Source organism: Musa acuminata, chromosome BXJ2-6 (genome assembly GCF_036884655.1).
Source record: "Musa acuminata AAA Group cultivar baxijiao chromosome BXJ2-6, Cavendish_Baxijiao_AAA, whole genome shotgun sequence".
NCBI lineage: Eukaryota > Viridiplantae > Streptophyta > Magnoliopsida > Zingiberales > Musaceae > Musa > Musa acuminata.
In genome coordinates, this window is record NC_088343.1 from 41,683,467 (window position 1) to 41,700,708 (window position 17,242).

Sequence of the window (17,242 nt, forward strand, 5' to 3'; positions counted from 1 at the left end):
TTTCAGCTAAGATGAGAGGGTCCGGCCATCACGGGAAAACCTCTCTTCTAGGTGTCCGGATCCTGCGCCTCAATCGAGCCACCCAGAAACTAGCTAATAATTAGTTAAAACAGTGGGCCCATCGCACGTCCTTCGGGTCCCGCTAATTTTGACAAATGGAAAGTCTCTGTTTCAGTGTGGTGACTCGGCTGATACAGCCGATCAGCACCGTCTCTTCGGTTCGCCATCCGGTCGGGAGTTACCGAAGCGTTTTGCAACGCCGACCCAGCTTCGTCCCCCGTGCTGCGTCCTCTTCTTCTCTTCGAGACGTCGTCGTTCCAATCTCTCTTCCTCCTCCCGTCTCCAGGCGTCGATTCGCCGAATGGCCAACGCGCTGGGGCTCGTCTCGTCGTCCCTGCACTCTTTCCGGTGGAGAAATCGGGCTCCTTTGTGGCTCTCCAGATCCAACAAGAGGGTGCCGTTCATCTGCTGCGCCGCCGGGGATGACGGTGTCGAAGGCCACGTTCTCGGCGCTGCCTCGTCGAGGTCACATCGTCCAAGGTACGCCTTCATCTTAGCCCCTTTGTGATTTGGCTTGGTTTCTTTGGTCTTTGTGGGAGTTATCTTCCGCTGTACGCAAAGTCTGCTCTGTTTTGGTGGGTGGGCGACATGATCGTGAGCGAGTCACCAAAAGATTTAAGATTTGCATTGCTTTATTCAGAATACAGTTGCAACATATTTTTTTTAGTCCAATTGGTTCCCAAGATATTCATATCAAGATATTTTGCAACAATCGGTCCTCAACAGAGGACTCTGCGTGCTGCAGAATGGGGACTAAGTAAACGATACTGATATTGGTACCACGATTTGAAAATCTTAGTTGTTCTGCTTTTGTAAGCTTGACAAATGATAAAGCTTAATTAGGTATACCATGAGAATAGCGACAATGACTATCTATCTTAGATAGGAAGAAGTAGCCAACAGGCAAAACTCCGTCAGAGAAGGCTTCATTGAAGGTCTGAGAGTATAATGGGTGAATTTCTGACTGACTGCTTGTGCTTATTGCTTGTGTACTAAAGTGTAGAAGTTAATATTAGAGTGGTTTCATGAAGCATGAGAGCTATATAATTTCCAGCATGACAAAAGAGTGTCTAGAAAATTGGACATTGTAGCTCATCAGAAGATTGGGACTCCACGGCCTGTAGGCAGAAGCAACTTAGACATGCGTAGAAGGTCGAATCAATCAAATGGATAGTCTTACAACTCCATAAACAAAGTCTCACAAGACAAGTTGATCCACCCTCATTGTGAATGATTTAAGGTGGATCAATAAAATCATACGACTTTGTGGCATCTCTTGGGGTTGCTATGACCATAACTATATGGCATTGTAAAGAAAGCATTTTCTACAATCTATTTTTACATGAAACCCTCTTTTTACCAATAAAATAATTTCTAGTAAAACCTACTTTGGCCTAGTATGGTTTCTTTGGCAACTTGGTGTTCCTCTCGGTTCCATAAAACTGGAGTTAATTCAGAGTCAATTCATTTTCTTTAAGGTCATAGCGATAGACTATATTTACTCCTTGCTTTTGTGCATGGTTTTAATGCACAATCTACACGTGCACTGACTTTCATGTTTTTGCCTATTAGGCCACACCAAAGCTTTGTTTTGCTTTATTTTATGTATTGTGCTTTTATTTGATCTACCTTAGGTAGTTTGTATTTTACAAAATGAAGCCAAAGAGTTTTCTGATGGGTAGTTGAACATGCTTTTTGAAACTATGAATCCATTCTAACAATGGAAAAGTGCAGAGTCATTGGCATGGGTTCAAAACTTGTTGGTTGTGGATCGTCTGTGCCAAAGCTTCTTATTTCCAATGATGACCTTGCACAAATTGTTGAAACCTCAGATGAATGGATTTCTGTTCGAACAGGGATTCGTAACAGACGAGTTCTTTCAGGTATCTGTCATAAATTGCTCAATTTCTTCATTAATTTTGTGTATCATATTGTTCGTAAGACCCATCTGCAATTCTTTTGACTCTGTGGCACACTAGTCTTTTTTTCTAGTGGAACAAGCTTCAAGATCATCATCAATGATCAGTCTCATAAAAAAAAAAAATCAAAAGTAGTAAAACTGTAATGACAATGAAATTGTGTCCAATGCTTCTGTGAATGACACATATTATTCCAAAAAGCATGTTTTTTCTTCTTCAGAGGGATGTGCCCATAGGCAAATCTTCCTTTCTATATAGACAAACTACTGTGATTTTGCATGATCTGTATTTCTAAGTTTTTCTCTTTTTTTTTTTTTTTGAAAATTTTGGTGTTCAAAAGGTGCATTTGTGAGGTTTTAACAGAACTTCTGTGCAGCTAACACTAAAAAAAGGTCAGTATAAAACAAATCAAATACCAAAAGGACACTGTTGTCTGTAACTTGACACTACAGCACTTGCCAGGAAACTGTTATTTCAATGTTCCACTGGTGAATCTTAACATATGGTTTATGTCACATAATGAAACTAGAAGTCATATAAGCTGTTGTTTTTCTGTTCTCTTTATTTTAAAGTGCAAAAATATGAAACAAAATAGATCTTAAATTTGAATCTTTATCAGTGTATATGATAAAGAAAATCTTGCAGGAAATGAAACATTGAGTGGTTTCGCTGTAGACGCAGCAAAAGGCGCTCTTCAAATGGCTCAATTAGAAGCTGAAGAAGTTGATCTTGTCATAATGTGCACATCCACTCCAGATGATCTTTTTGGATGTGGCACGCAGGTCTACTTGATGTTGCTTCTGAATGATACTCCCAATTTTTTGAATCTCTTTTAGATTAAAAAAGGATCTAGAATGGCTTGGCTTAGATCAAGTTCTTAAATATATATTTCTGGTGACTTAACTTTAGATGAAAATGCCAAACACTCTCTTGAACCTTGCAACTCAGGATATCACTGCATGTGTGCAGCTTTAGGAATCGACAGTCCTTATTTATGGTTGTCTAATCTAGTTGCCTGTTGCATTTAGTCTAAATTTATTTAGTCATTAGTAGCAATTGAAAGTTCAAGCTGCTATTATGCTTCATGCTTCCTGCTAATCTTATATCCTTCCACCTTGAGGAACCCTAGACCCATTGCTGTGAAAGTTGTACAGATTCTCGAGTCAAATGATTTTGGAGCTTGGAACTTGCCTGTGCTTATACATGTGAAAATCCTTCATATGATAATCTTATTGCTTTGATGAGTTCATCTTCTATATTCAAAATTCAATCATTTCTTTTTCATTGTTCATCTCTTCTCTTGAGTTTGCCAGTTCTGGAAAACTTTGTTGAATTTTCTCGGAATCTTGTTTCATGCTTCTCTTTTTGAAAGTGTACTTTATTCAGCTTAGCTCATTAAGTTATGAATATTTAGCATTTGTTTCTCATTATGTTTCTGCAGGTTTATATATAGAAAACTTTCTTTTTGTGTCTTTTTTAGGTTCAGAGGGATTTAGGGTGCAAAAATGCATGGGCCTTTGACATAACAGCTGCTTGTAGTGGGTTTATTGTGGGCCTAATCTCTGCTACTCGCTTCATTAAAGGTCTAAACTACTTTTTTATATGAAAATATGGTTGCTGGTATATCCAATAGCTTATAGCACTAACTATGCTGCTTCAGCTACAGGTGGTGGGTTTCAGAATATATTGGTAATTGGAGCAGATGCCCTTTCACGCTATGTGGACTGGACAGATAGAGGCACATGCATACTTTTTGGTGATGCTGCTGGTGCTGTGTTAGTCCAGGTTGTGTTTTGTTGCCTTTCGATAGAAGAGCTAATTCAACTTATTACACTGTTCATATTGGGATATATTTAAAGGTAAAAGATGTCACTATTTTCTATTGACACCATCACACAATCTCTTTACTGCCATTGTATGAACATGGAATAGTTACATGACTTGACCTTCATTTGTCAATATTGTTAATTTGTATTATCAACACTTTGGATCACGAGTAATTGTGAGTAAACTAGGGGTTAAAAGAAATAAAATGACATTTTTATTTGTGGTAATGAAGATAAGAATAACAGTTTGCAAGAATTCTTAATAATGTGCAAGCTGACATTAAAAGGATTGAAAAACCAAAAGCAAAAGGTGACAGACAAGTTAATTGTATTAGCTGACACTTCCCTCTTGTACTTCTTTTTATCTCTTTGAGTGCTTCTTAAATTTTTAGATTGTCAGAATTTCAAAACAACACTTCAAAAATGACATTTATGGTGTTGCAGCCCAGCACATATACCAATTGTATAGTTCTCTACCATATGGATGCCATATGTGATGGATCCACAAATCTTTACTTGGAACCCAGCTAGCATGGAAGTGTCTCCATGTACAACTTATCAAAAATTGAAGTTTATGACATTCCATTAATTTTAATATTGGTCATATGTGAATACTACTCAGAAGACAATAATTTGTCATGTATTTTAACTTTTGCTTCTCATTTATAATTCTACCTGTTTCGTCATTTAGCTCAATTAAAGAAGATGCCATGTTGTTAACAATAATCTGCTAAACATGCAAGAACATGATAGTCAGCCTTAGCTTTTGATCATGAACTACATTATGTTCTCTGAAGTTTTAGGAAATCAGCTTACTTCATAAAACCAAAAAGCTTGTTGAGTGTTCGAAAGTTGGCAACTTGCCTGGTTAACAGTTGATAAACTGATAGCAGCTGCCATTAGGAGCTGGAATATTTAGACCATATACAATCAAAAAAGGATGATGCATCAATAAATGTCTGCATCTGCAACATTGCAACTTTGACTGACAGGTTACTTATCACTTTATTGTTATATATGATCTCAAAAATTAGAAAACTATCACAAATAAAAATGGATGATGTAGAGAAAATTTGCTTTTGCCATTAAGCATGGTCAAGGGTGGTAGCTTTTCTGCATATGTTATTAGAGATTTAGGAATACCAATGAACTTAAAGAGTGACCCTCGAATGCGGTAGCTAGAAGAGATGAAATGATTAATATTAGTGGTACGAGGAGAGATAAAGGAAGACCTAAAAAGACTTTAATATAAATTATAAATAAAGATTTAAGTACTTTGAACCTAATTAAACTTATGACATTTTATAAATTTCAATGGCCGCAAAAGATCCATGTAGCCGACCCAAAATAGTTGGGACTTACAGCTTTATTGTTATTGTTGTTGTTGTTGTAATGAACTTAAAGAGTGTTGCAATGGAGATGGCGGGCTTATGTTCGTTTAAGTGGTGTCCACAAGAAGAATGGGAAGGGTTTGCCCTTGTCACATTGTTTCTTGAAACCTAGGTACTGATAATATAATGTTTGATGAACATGGTGCACCAATGAATTGGGGAATGGAGCTTAAACAACTCAGGACCATGATCATGATCTCTCAATGTGAAATTATAAGACAAGCAATAGGACTAGCAGGATTGGGCAATATGTATCAACGGATCAAGCACAATTCTACAAGAGGTTGGGGTAATGGAAGACAAAGTTTTATAAACCCTAATTTTCCATATAGATTGAAGGAGCCATGTCAACTGAACAACATTAAACAATTTAGCTGTATAATGGAAGTATAAACAACCCAGTAATTTTGTATGAAAATTTCTGCAATGGTTCTGCCTATCTAGGAGATGACTATGATGAGGATTTCATTTACCTACGGAGTCTTTGAATCTAGATGATATTTTGACCACAATCAATCATGTAGTTGTTAATGGAGATGGATTGGACCAGCGCTTTCCAACATTGTCTAAACTGGAAGCAGGATTTTCATGGGTCTGCATCTGCTTGGATGATATTCAGAAGTCTCATGAACAAGATATGCACAATGGGAATGAATTGATGTAGCTAAAGGTCAATTTAAAACCTGGAGACCTTAGTTTTAGAAGATTAAATATTCTAATTTTATTACTTCATTACTAAATCGAGGGGCATTGTTGGAGCTGACTGAGTCAAATGGAGAGCAAAAGTTGGGATTTGTGTTATATGCTTATGTCTATTTAGCAGCTTTATACATAAAAGAAGAATTTCATGACTAAATCCATCAAAAAAGTAAATCTTTTCTCTGTGAAAACAAGAAAAGATGTACGTGTTGCTTGACTTTCCATTTTCAAGTTATAGATGATTTCTGTGCTTGTTTGAAACTCTACGAACTTGACATATTTAGTAGAAAAAAAAATTATATTCTGGCCTAAGGCCATCTATCTTTTTTCTTATTTGTTATTGCCTCATTATTCTTCCTAGTTTTCCCTATATTCCTTTTCTCTGCCACCTTTTTCCCCTTTTCTCTCTGCTGTAATAGCATGCCTACTACAGACAGCTGCTGTTTCCTTCTCTGAATTAGACTAAACTGCAGCTAGACGGTTCAGACCTGATGTTTTTGGGATCATTAAAGCCCTTTGCCATCTTAGTTAGGTTATGTGCTGTAGAGATTGAAGATTTAAAGTATTTAACATGGTAGGCACAATCTTAGGGGCTAAAAGCAATGTGAGGGAAGTTCTCTTGCCATTATTTTATTTATATTCGTATCAAATAAAGTTTGTTCTATGCATCTATAAAATTTTCCTGCTAAAAGTTTAGCTTACCTTATTTACTCCTTGCAGGCATGCCATAGTGATGAAGATGGCTTGCTTGGCTTCGACTTACACAGTGATGGCCATGGCCATAGGTGTGGATCTTTGGGATAATCTTGATCTATATTTTCTGTCCATTAGTCTCATCCAATGACCGGCTATGGTTCCATTGCAGGCAACTTAATGCTCTAGCCCAAGGTGACGATGATAAATTGATCTCAAACAGTAATGGTGCTCCTCTGTTTCCTCCAAGGAAATCATCATTTTCTTGCATCCAAATGAATGGTAAAGAGGTCTTCCGCTTTGCTGTGCGCTCTGTACCACAGTCTATCGAAGCAGCACTGGAAGAAGCTGGCCTCAGTAGCTCAAGCATTGATTGGTTGCTACTTCATCAGGTAAACACCTACCAGGCTGCAATTCATTGTAAAATTCTCTAATTTCCTAAAAGTTGGTAATGAATACTATTTGGCAGGCAAACCAGCGGATCATAGATGCTGTATCCAACCGATTAGAGATCCCTTCTGATAAGGTCATATCAAATTTGGCAAACTATGGCAACACAAGTGCTGCATCCATCCCTCTAGCATTGGATGAGGCCATCCGGGGTGGCAAAATTCAGGCTGGCAACACCATTGCCACTGCAGGCTTTGGTGCTGGACTCACATGGGGTTCAGCGATCATAAGGTGGAGATGAAAATGGAGGCGGAAGTTGTCTGAGTGTATATCCTCGACCTTGTGAACATTGATTTCCTGAACCATCTTGGATTTCTCACATCATGATTCAAGTAGAAGAGGGGTTAGTTCCTTTTCCTGTCCATGTTTTGGTGACCATTTCCTAAACTTACTGGTTTTTTATTTACTTTTTCAAGTAAAATTGTTTTCCAAAGTGAAATAATGAGCACCCAAGCATTATTTTCTCTTGGCCACAATGGGGAACTGAACTAGTAGTGGTGTAGGACAGCAACCCCAAATGCCACTCTAGGTGAATTTGCTTCATTCGATCAGTGTGATGAAGCTGGCAGACCATACATTAATATCAGAATGTTAGTTTCCTTGTAGAAGCACAGTCGGTATTGGATAAACAATTAAATTCTTTTGTGAAAATGGTGATGTTCCATTGTCGATATATCTGATGCACAAATTGAGGACTTTGCTGTTTATATTCCTAAGCTGCGGCTGATTGTCTGATATTTTCCATTAGTCCAACAATAGCATTTCATCATCATAAATTTTGATTTAAAGAGCAACTAGATTTACTGTCTACAATGAAATGCCTTAAACATGTGATTGGCAGGTTCTCCTGCTATGAGTTGTAACAGAAAGAATTGGATGGTGCCACCTTGTTATTTGCTGTTTCAAGATGTAATGCATATATATATTTGGGGTTAGTGACATGGATTTTTACTGTCATTGAACTCTTTTCAAAACAAGATCTTTAATTGAATTAAGAATATCTGGATCTTTATTTGTAATTTCTAATACAATTTTTTGAGATCATCTTTTATCTAGCTTACCTCTTCTAATTATAACATTTATGATTTCTCCTAGCAGAGGGTCACCTCAAATGATTCTTTCTCCTTTATTTATTTATATTAAAATCATATAAAATTATTCATGATTGATTTTTTAAATCTTTGCTAATAATTCTGTACTTCCACTTTAATAATTTTATCTCAGTGGTACATATTTTTGCTTCTTAACAGTCATTGCATGGTTATGTTAGACATAATAAGATGCATGAAAAATAAAAAATCTTGTGTTTACACTACTGTAATCAAAATTCTTTTAGAACCTCATGTTGATTGCTTGCATGTGATACACCATATTGACGCAAAGGCAGTCAAAGTCTTGGAAGTGTCTCCTTCCTTTGTTGTATGTTTGTTTCTTTTTCCCCTTTGTTAGGTTGGCAGACTTGACAAACCTCGAAGGTTCCTCGTGCCATTTTGTCGTCATCCATTGGAACAAAGAGGAAACGAAGGAATTAGGTGTGTAACAAAGCCTTGTTGAGACTAATTACAACTTATGTAAATTTGATGTAGAGATTTCAATTGAATGTAGTGGATTATTGTTAGTCTTTCAGATGGAATGGAATGAACACATGAGGGGACGTAATGAGTCTGCCTCTACTGTAAGAAAAGTGATTCCTTTGACCATCTTCTAGAATTTAGGCAACATGCAGCAGATATCAAACAATTAAACATTGCTAAGTATATTTCTCTGTAGTAAGCAACAAGTTAATTTGATATTTCTCATGGTCACCACAGAAGGATAAAAATGAGATTAAAATCTAAATATTTTTAGGTCCAAAGTAATTCCTTACAGCATATCCACATTTATTTATGTTCCAGAATCGTCATTTGTTTATATATATATATATATACATATTTATATAAGAAAAGGAAAAGAAAAAGCTGGAGTGCAAACCTTGACGAACAAGTCAGTCGGAGCAACCACGACCATACAAGAGGAAGAAATTTGAAGTCAACCCCAGTGCGGGTCAATTCCACGCTCGACCGATGAGCGCAACCCACTGCCGCCCGTCTTCGTCCTCCTTTCGGCGATCGAGCCGTGTCAAAGGAGTGAGCCAACCTCCTCTGATGGTGCAGGTTCCCAGAAAGATCCCAGAACACACACGCGCTTCCCTTCTCTCTCACACACGCACTCGCATGCCAAGACGTGTTCCCCATGAGTCCTCCCTCTCGCTCACGAACCAACAAAGTCAACCAGGCCCACCCACGTCCATGGCGGAGATAGTTTTGTGGGACTCCAAGCTGGGACGTGAAACACTTCGTTCAAATCCTTCTTGGACCGCAGCCCTCTCCGTTCCAACCTTTGACATGGTCTCCCCTACTTACGTCTCTGTGTCTCCGTCTACCCGACTGCGACTTCTATCGTCACTGCTACTGCTATTATCTCCCACAGTTTGGCTTCCCTTCCCCTTAAAAGTCTTGGTTCGGTTCGGCACTTGCATCACCTTCTTCTTCCTCGACAGCTGCAGCAGAAAGCTCATCTCATCCTAAATCTTCCTTTGGAGAAGGCAGGGAAGAGCATAGATAGGATGTCAACGCCAGGTGATGAGTTTGGTGATAACACGGCCGTCGTGAGGATCAGCAGCGAGGTGATGGTAGCGGCGGTCGTCTTCCTCTTCATGGTCGTCGTCTTCGTCTTCTTCCTCTACCTGTACGCCAAGCACTACCTGCGGCCCGACCCCGCACTCCGGGGGCGCCGCTCCCGCGCTCGCTTCGTGTTCTCTGCGGCCGACGAGCTCGGAGCCGGCGCCCCCGGGCGCGGCCTCGACGCTGCCGTGCTGCGTGTGCTGCCCGTCACCGTCTACCGGGCTGCGGACTTCAAGGAGGGGCTCGAGTGCTCGGTCTGCCTCTCCGAGCTGTCTGACGGCGAGCAGGCCCGGCTGCTGCCCAAGTGTAACCATGGCTTCCACCTTGAGTGCATCGACATGTGGTTCCATTCTCACTCCACCTGCCCTCTCTGCCGGAGTCCTGTCGGAGCTGAACCTTCCACGAAGCCGGATTCCGATCCCGAAGCGCAAACTCCGCCGCTTCAGACTCTTCAGGAGTCGCCGGTCTTCCCAACGAACGTGCTGTTCTGGGGCGACCATGATCAAGTGAACGCAGGGAGCTCCACGACCGACACGGTGGCGTACGGAGGAAGCTCACAGGAAGGGCCATCGAGCTCTTCGGGCCGCTCGGGCAAGCCAGAAGGTGCGCTGGTGATCGAGATACCGAGGAGGGCGGCGGAGGATCTCCCGTCGCCAATCTCGCCATTGCCATCGAGTAGGATGGCCATGGAAGAGACGAGATCGCCGGTGTCGGCGACTTTTAGGTCGCTGAGGAGGCTTTGGAGCCATGGGAGGTGGACTGCTGGTTCTTCTTCTAGCCCGAGGGGAGGCGATATCGAGCAGGGTTTGGGGGGATGTGCAGAGACCAGTCTTCCACCTCCAAAATCTCCATCCAACTCCTGAGTCTACAAAAGTTGCAGGTGGAAATGGGTGTTCTTCTTCTTCTTCTTCTTTCTGTTGTTGTTCTTTCAGAGATGAGTTCAGGGAAGCTGTGGAAAGCAACTCTGCTCTGTAGCCAATCTCTAGTTCCAAATTGCATCGGTTGCTTGCTTGCCGATCATTGGAACTCATTGGATTTGTTGTTTCTTGATGTACAGGAGAAAAGTACCTGTAAGGTGATGAAGAAATCTCATCATCTCTAAGAAGTCATCAGCTGAGTCTGTCTGAATACATTTTGATTTATTGATCCAAATACATTATAGTAAATGCAGGGTTTATAGATTGGTATGTTACATATTTTAGAGATGCATCAATTTGCATCATTCATTCTGTTCTCAGAATTCATCATCAGCAAAAATTGTTTGTTTAGCCTGATACAGCAAGGTGATGTAGAATCAATTATATTCTAGTATATAGCATCAGTATCAATCATATTCTAGTGGGATTTGCAAGTTCTGGATGTTGTTGACCAATTCTTAATCCCATCTTCTAGAATTCTCCTGAGGGCTCAGATAAGGAGAGCACTGTGAATACAACTCTAAATTGACAAGTCAAACCTGGCAAGCTTCTGAAAAACTGTAACAATATAGTATGTCAAAATGGATTTTCTTATGAATAACATTCTTCTATCAATGGTTTTACAGCATAAATGCTGATTGGGCTGATATTACATTCGATATATATGTGTGATCTCTATTTACCCTTATAAATAGAGATTGTTTCACAATAATTGAGCTCTAAAATTCTGGCCTAAAGTTTGATTTGATTCAGTCTGCATCTTGAATGAGATTGTTCATGTAGGCTAACAAGGTTTTGATGCTCACTGCTGTAGTGGCAACTTTTGCTTTTCATTAGAATGAACAGATAGTTTGCTGCTTCTGGTATTGTAGAAATGAAGGTGATTGAGTTTGCACTGCAACTGTTCTGAGTTCTGAAGCTACAATTATCTATAACAGAACTCAGAAGTACAGAAACATGATCTCTTATATTTGGGGATTGGGGGAGTAGAAGACCATAATTAGCTTACAAGCTCCATAGGAAGAAATCTCCTTGGCAAGATAAGATTTTTCGGTTAACCATTAAGAATGAAGTATAAACACAAACTGCAGAACCTCAGGAAGACATAAAGAAGAACAAGAACACCAATAAGTAACATTCCTAGCTTGATCAACCTGAAAACAAGCCACAAATTTATGTAAGACATTGGGAACTCAAAATCTGATTTCTTGTTCTCAAGATCGACTGCCCTCTCCTGTTATTCCTACAACTTTGACTCATATATTTTCATCTATGATCACAGGGACTATATGATTAGCAAGACCTCAATCCTCACTTCATCTCATCTTAGCTTCAGTTGGTCATAACTCTCTATTTCAGTTTTGCTAAATTTCTTTTTTTTTTTCTTAAAGTAGGCTTAAGTTTTACAGAATCATTTTCATCTGTGCATATATGAAAATTCGCAAAACCTATCTTTTATAGGTGAATGATTCTTCGAAGCCAAGCTGTAAATAGAGGCATTTTTTCACTTAAAATTATGAAGCTATGAACTCAGTGCAACTGAAACAACTGAACATAATTGTGACATCTCTGCAGGTATTTTTATGTTCTAACAATTGAAATTCACTCAAAGAAGGTAAATTAAAGAGGTTAATGAAAGAAAATAGAAATAGAAATCACTGTGATTTGTGTATAGTTACCCTTTATAGGTTCTACTTGTTGTTATTCCAATTTATATATTGTTTGCTCTAAGAAAAAAGATATTGTTATTTCTTTTGCACCAAGAAAAAGATTCAATTGGTTTCATCTTTCCAACTTGAAGGTAGATTCCTATTAGTGTAATTGAATTGTGCCAGAAAATGTCCACAATTCTTCTTCTTTTATATAAATTCTTTCTTGCTCCAAGAAGTTTTACTTCTCAGAGGGAAAACATCATGACTTCAAGGAACTTCACTTAGATCTCCACAATTCAAAGTATACTATAACATTAAAACTTCATTTTCAGAAACCAAATTTACATATGATAAGTTCAATGCCTTACATCCATCAGTAACAATATCTGGACTTATCTAAAGAGTAACTCAGACCTGATTCACTTATTCTAAGCATGCCTTTTGATGCTTGCAAGACAGTCAAATTTATCAACATACCAAGCTCTAGCTATGATCAATAGTAGACTAGTAAAAGGCATCTTCATTAGCCTGAATCATCATCATTCTCAGGAAATTAGGGACTCTATTCCTGTAAAAAGGAAAAAAAAAATCTCTAAGTGCTCAATTGTCATTGCAATATGTTTATGGTAATAAGTTTTGATCAACTATACCTTTCGAATTTTTTTCGTGCCAAAGATCGTTGATCGAATCGTGGTCCTTCATCAAATCCTTCACAGACTATTTCTCCCTTTTCATCTCTGAAACATATTACCCCCAGGGCTTGATCTTCAAAAACCTGGCAATAAAAGAAATAAGAACCAAAGAGATCCAATGAACACCAAAATAGTTGCTTGAGTTGTAGCAGATCTTATACCTTGGTATCTGTACCAGATGTGTTTGATGAAACTGATACTTTGGGTGATATCTTGCTGTTATGACACAAGGAAGCTCTGCTGTTGGTCTTCTCAGGATGATAACCTCTTGGAATGATGATGTTAGTGTAAGAGAATCTGATTGCCATGGTGATCAGTCCTCCTCTACCTCTTCCTTCTCTAGAAGATAGATTGTTTGCTTTCAGAGCTTTCAGAGGAAACTGAGAGGGAAACAGAAGACCTTAAGGTCAGGTTGTCACATTCCTATGCTGCTAATGGAGTGGAAAGCAGAAGGGGGAGAGGAAGGAGATCTGAAGTTTGATTTCTTGATCTCCATTTGATTGACTAAATTGCTTTGCCATTGAGGACAGTTTCATCATAGAGTTGATGGTGTGTTGACCTTTTAGTAATGTAATCATGGTGATCTGTCTCATTTGATCAAATAGATGAGGTGTAGAGGTTGCTAAAGAGTGCAACAACTTAATGTCAAAAAGATGATGAGTGCTTGGAAAGTCTTTTCCATTTCTCATTGTTTCTGTTATCCTTATCCTGTTGCATAGCAAGTGCAGGTCCACTCAGGTCTTTTCCTTTCAGGGGAAATCATGACATACAACTATTGATGCACATAGTCAATCAGGTTTGCATTCCTTGAATTGTTTCCCCTTTTTTTCCCTTGAGATATCAAGGAGGGGTGATTTCATTGCTGTTGACAATACAAACTTGATGTATGAAATCTCTAAACCTTGGCATAAGCCTATAACTTGAATATAACCAAGCAGAGAAGAAAAAAAAAGGAAGAAATATTAACTATAAATTCTCACTAAATATGTGATATTTAACGGAATCCGCTTCTTAGTTACGAAGAAAGATGTTTCAAATATCGATTAGACTTGTATATGTCAGCCCATCCAACTGATAATTGATATCAAGTCGAATCGTATGGATTAGTATTTCTTTTATTTTTCAAAATTTTTTCTACAGTATAATATCCAATATATAAGTATTGTCTTCGCCCCATAAGATATCGCAATCGATAACTGATAGAGATTTTAAATCTTAAATAGAAACACCAGGGCATGGAAACCTGATCAGGTGGAAGGCTAATACCAGACTGATCTGGCTCAGTGAAAACCTGCTTAATCCATGAGTGTGTGGGTTTTAGTTGTGGTCCTGTCATTCTAATAGCAGGTCTCAATTATCCATGCAAATGCTGTCCAGCTCTATCTCTCCCATTAGCTTATGTTTTAATGCAAATGGTAGTGAACATGAAGTCATCTGCTATGTGCAATTTTTGAGCTGGTTGGCCATTGTGGACTGTATTCGAGTGCTGCCTGCCTTCACTCAACTTGCATCTTCTTTGACAGGGCAAAGGAAGTAGAAATGGACTAGAAAGTGATCCCCAACAAGAAAAACCCAAGTAGCTCACACATCTATAGGCATACTGATGAAGGAACAAAAAATCCTCAACTAAGGATAATTCAAATGACAATGGATTGATCATCAAATGGCTGACAAAATCTACTTAAAATGTTGCATTCCATGTCATGAATAGATTGTCATTTCCAATGGTTGAGTGTGTTGAAGATTACATGACTGAGAGAACAGGGAATGTGGTTCAGCTGAATTCCAGCAGCTTCCCTGAGGTCTAGGAAAGGAGGTAGGGAAGACATGTTTTACGAGTTGTTACATAGCCCCAACTCCTCAAGCTTGACATGCTGAATGCATCATCAGATTCCTAATCCACTTTGGATGTGGTTCTATCAACTCCTGGAATTCTGTAGCAGACTAAGAACAATGCAATGTCATTCCTTCAGCCCTGTTGGATTTCCTTCTACAATTGCGGAAGAGAGAGAACAAAAAGAATTAGTGAAACATGAGGTGCATAATTCAATTCCATTGCCGAAAAAGAATGCAGAGTAAATGTATGATGGTCTCAGCTACCATGGAGCAATGGAAGGAAAGCATATACCATCGTCGATGAGGCCCTTGGCATGTCGTTCCATGCACTGGAGGATGTACTTGAACGTCTCGATCTCACAGGGGATGGTGAGCGCGCCCTTGTGATCGAAGCCGAACTCCTCCTCGGCCTTCTGGAGCAGCAGCCTGAACACCGGGAGGCCGAGGTAAGTGGTGGGGATCACGAACCTCCGCTGCTCCGGTCCTACGTACACCGGGCAGTACCCCTTGGGCACGTCCGGCGGCGCCTCCGGGCTTCGACAGCACTCCTCGTCGGAGTCACAAAGCAGCAGCGCGCTCTTCAGCCGCTTGTCGACGGCGGGAGGCACGCCAGCCGCCTTGCGTCGGCCCTCCTTTGGCCGGAGGGCAGCGGAGTGCCATTTCTGAAGGATCTCCCGCAGCCTCACGATCTGCCTGATGCCGGTCAGCTTCCCACCTTTGTCAGCCATGGCCGCAGGAGGAAGCTGAACGCTCATCAGTTGTCAGTGGCCTCCGGCGTTCATAGCTCCGCCTGCACAACAATCAGATGATCATGCGACGATGATGGCAATATCTCAACACACCTCAATGACTCTGCAACAACACGATTACTGCAAACTGCTCTTCTGGATCGACCAATCAGTAACATTAGCAGCTCACATCACAAGGATTACTTGGGAGATTAGATCAGGAAGAGCCAAGTTTAAGTATGACAACATGCAGACAGGGACAAGGATGATACCAACATAGCAGCACATGGTGACAAGCTTCAACTGGAATCTCGTACAAGATCTTACATATAACAAGATTTTATATTTCGGACAACTTTGATGCACCATTTGAGGTTCCTGACATTAAATCTAATCTAATTCAATTCTCCTTACACATGTATCAAATGGAACCATCCACAAGTTCCAGCTGCGGGTGAGTTAACGAGGATTTGGACATCTAATCTGGAGAGTCACATTCATGACACAGCTTCGCATTTATTATAATAACAAATCTGGCAAACAACATTCCAGGATTCACCCCATGGGATGGAGAAATTGGATTGTTACAGCAAAAAATGACACTAATTTCGTAGGTTTTGGAGATTAGTTCTTGAAACAGTTTCAATTGAAAGAAATAAGAACAGATGCAACCCTTGTAATTGCCATAAATTTCCTATATATTATACATTTATTGCGGTGATGAACTAAGAATATTTAAGCTATAAAATCACAAACTAAATTACAGGACAAGAAGATCAAATTGCAGATTCCACTCCTAAGAATCAAATATGGAATTAATCATATATAAGACATGTTTGGAAACTATTGATACCTTGGGAGGCACTAAAGATGAGGTGAGGCTGCCGTTGTAAATGGAGAAAGAAGAGTCTTGGGAAGACGAAGAACAAGAATAAGAAAGGAAGAAAGGAAACCTCGAATGACGAACTTACCCCCGAAGTTTGAAGTTGTACCGCGCATAAGCGATGTCCCCCGAGGGCAATATGGGAAGGTCAAAGTTAGACGAGTTGGCCAGGTCAATGGTCAACGCGTCAACCTCGGACGAACATTCCCGCCGATCGAAGCGCCGAACGGACGGTCCTCCGTAGAGGCCTCGCTGGCCTCCTCCACGCCGTGCGATCCCCGACTCATCGGACGGTCGAGATTGATTGATTGATTCAGAAATTGTCCCAAATGGATTTAAGTAAATTTCACTATTTTGAACTTTTAGATTGAACATTATTACGATACAAATGTAACCATTAAGGAAAACATATTTGTAGGTACAAATCTTTTGTAATAGTCTTCAGAGATGAAATTATGAGAATAAAATATTTTTAATATTTTTAAATTCGGAAAATATTATATAATATTGATATAGTCGTCCTAAGAGTTCTACCTTATCATTGGTCTGCCAAACGTTGGGGGTGACTGCACCGACCCAAACACCACGAGTGGGTCCAACGTGGGCTCCAACTTATTACTCCAATTATACGAGAGATAGCCAGATAGGTCAGAAGCTAACACAAGTAACTTCTACTTACTCTGGGACCCACACGTTAGTCCGGCAAACGACTCCGTCAACGTTGAGCCCGAGAGACGTTTCTAGATTTGAGACAAAAATATCTGCGATCCAAACCCATCTCGATCGTTCGTCTATATACGCACCGCACATCATACGGTCTGCAATGGGTGGTG

The 17,242-nt window shown here is 39.8% G+C and overlaps 4 protein-coding genes across 4 annotated transcripts; 2 read left to right on the top strand and 2 right to left on the bottom strand.

The window, feature by feature from the left end:
* Positions 1-223: 223 nt before the first annotated feature.
* On the top strand, positions 224-7,711 carry LOC135615662 (beta-ketoacyl-[acyl-carrier-protein] synthase III, chloroplastic-like). The gene is made up of 8 exons (XM_065114480.1): positions 224-540; positions 1,795-1,943; positions 2,625-2,761; positions 3,460-3,562; positions 3,640-3,764; positions 6,616-6,680; positions 6,761-6,980; positions 7,058-7,711. The coding sequence occupies exons 1-8, from the start codon at positions 362-364 to the stop codon at positions 7,277-7,279; spliced, it is 1,200 nt and encodes a 399-aa protein (XP_064970552.1). The 5' UTR covers positions 224-361; the 3' UTR covers positions 7,280-7,711.
* Positions 7,712-9,339: 1,628 nt separating this feature from the next.
* On the top strand, positions 9,340-10,895 carry LOC135615663 (RING-H2 finger protein ATL3-like). Its single transcript, XM_065114481.1, has one exon. The coding sequence runs from the start codon at positions 9,644-9,646 to the stop codon at positions 10,562-10,564; it is 921 nt and encodes a 306-aa protein (XP_064970553.1). The 5' UTR covers positions 9,340-9,643; the 3' UTR covers positions 10,565-10,895.
* A 1,679-nt stretch (positions 10,896-12,574) lies between these two features.
* LOC135613692 (uncharacterized) lies at positions 12,575-13,540 on the bottom strand. Its single transcript, XM_065110728.1, has 3 exons — positions 13,124-13,540; positions 12,921-13,045; positions 12,575-12,838 (listed from the first exon to the last, which is right to left on the bottom strand). Exons 1-3 carry the CDS (start codon positions 13,268-13,270, stop codon positions 12,775-12,777), a joined length of 336 nt encoding a protein of 111 aa, XP_064966800.1. The 5' UTR covers positions 13,271-13,540; the 3' UTR covers positions 12,575-12,774.
* A 1,026-nt stretch (positions 13,541-14,566) lies between these two features.
* Positions 14,567-16,530, bottom strand: LOC135613693 (auxin-responsive protein SAUR36-like). The gene is made up of 3 exons (XM_065110729.1): positions 16,380-16,530; positions 15,091-15,588; positions 14,567-14,952 (listed from the first exon to the last, which is right to left on the bottom strand). The coding sequence occupies exons 2-3, from the start codon at positions 15,551-15,553 to the stop codon at positions 14,924-14,926; spliced, it is 492 nt and encodes a 163-aa protein (XP_064966801.1). The 5' UTR covers positions 15,554-15,588; positions 16,380-16,530; the 3' UTR covers positions 14,567-14,923.
* Positions 16,531-17,242: the final 712 nt, after the last annotated feature.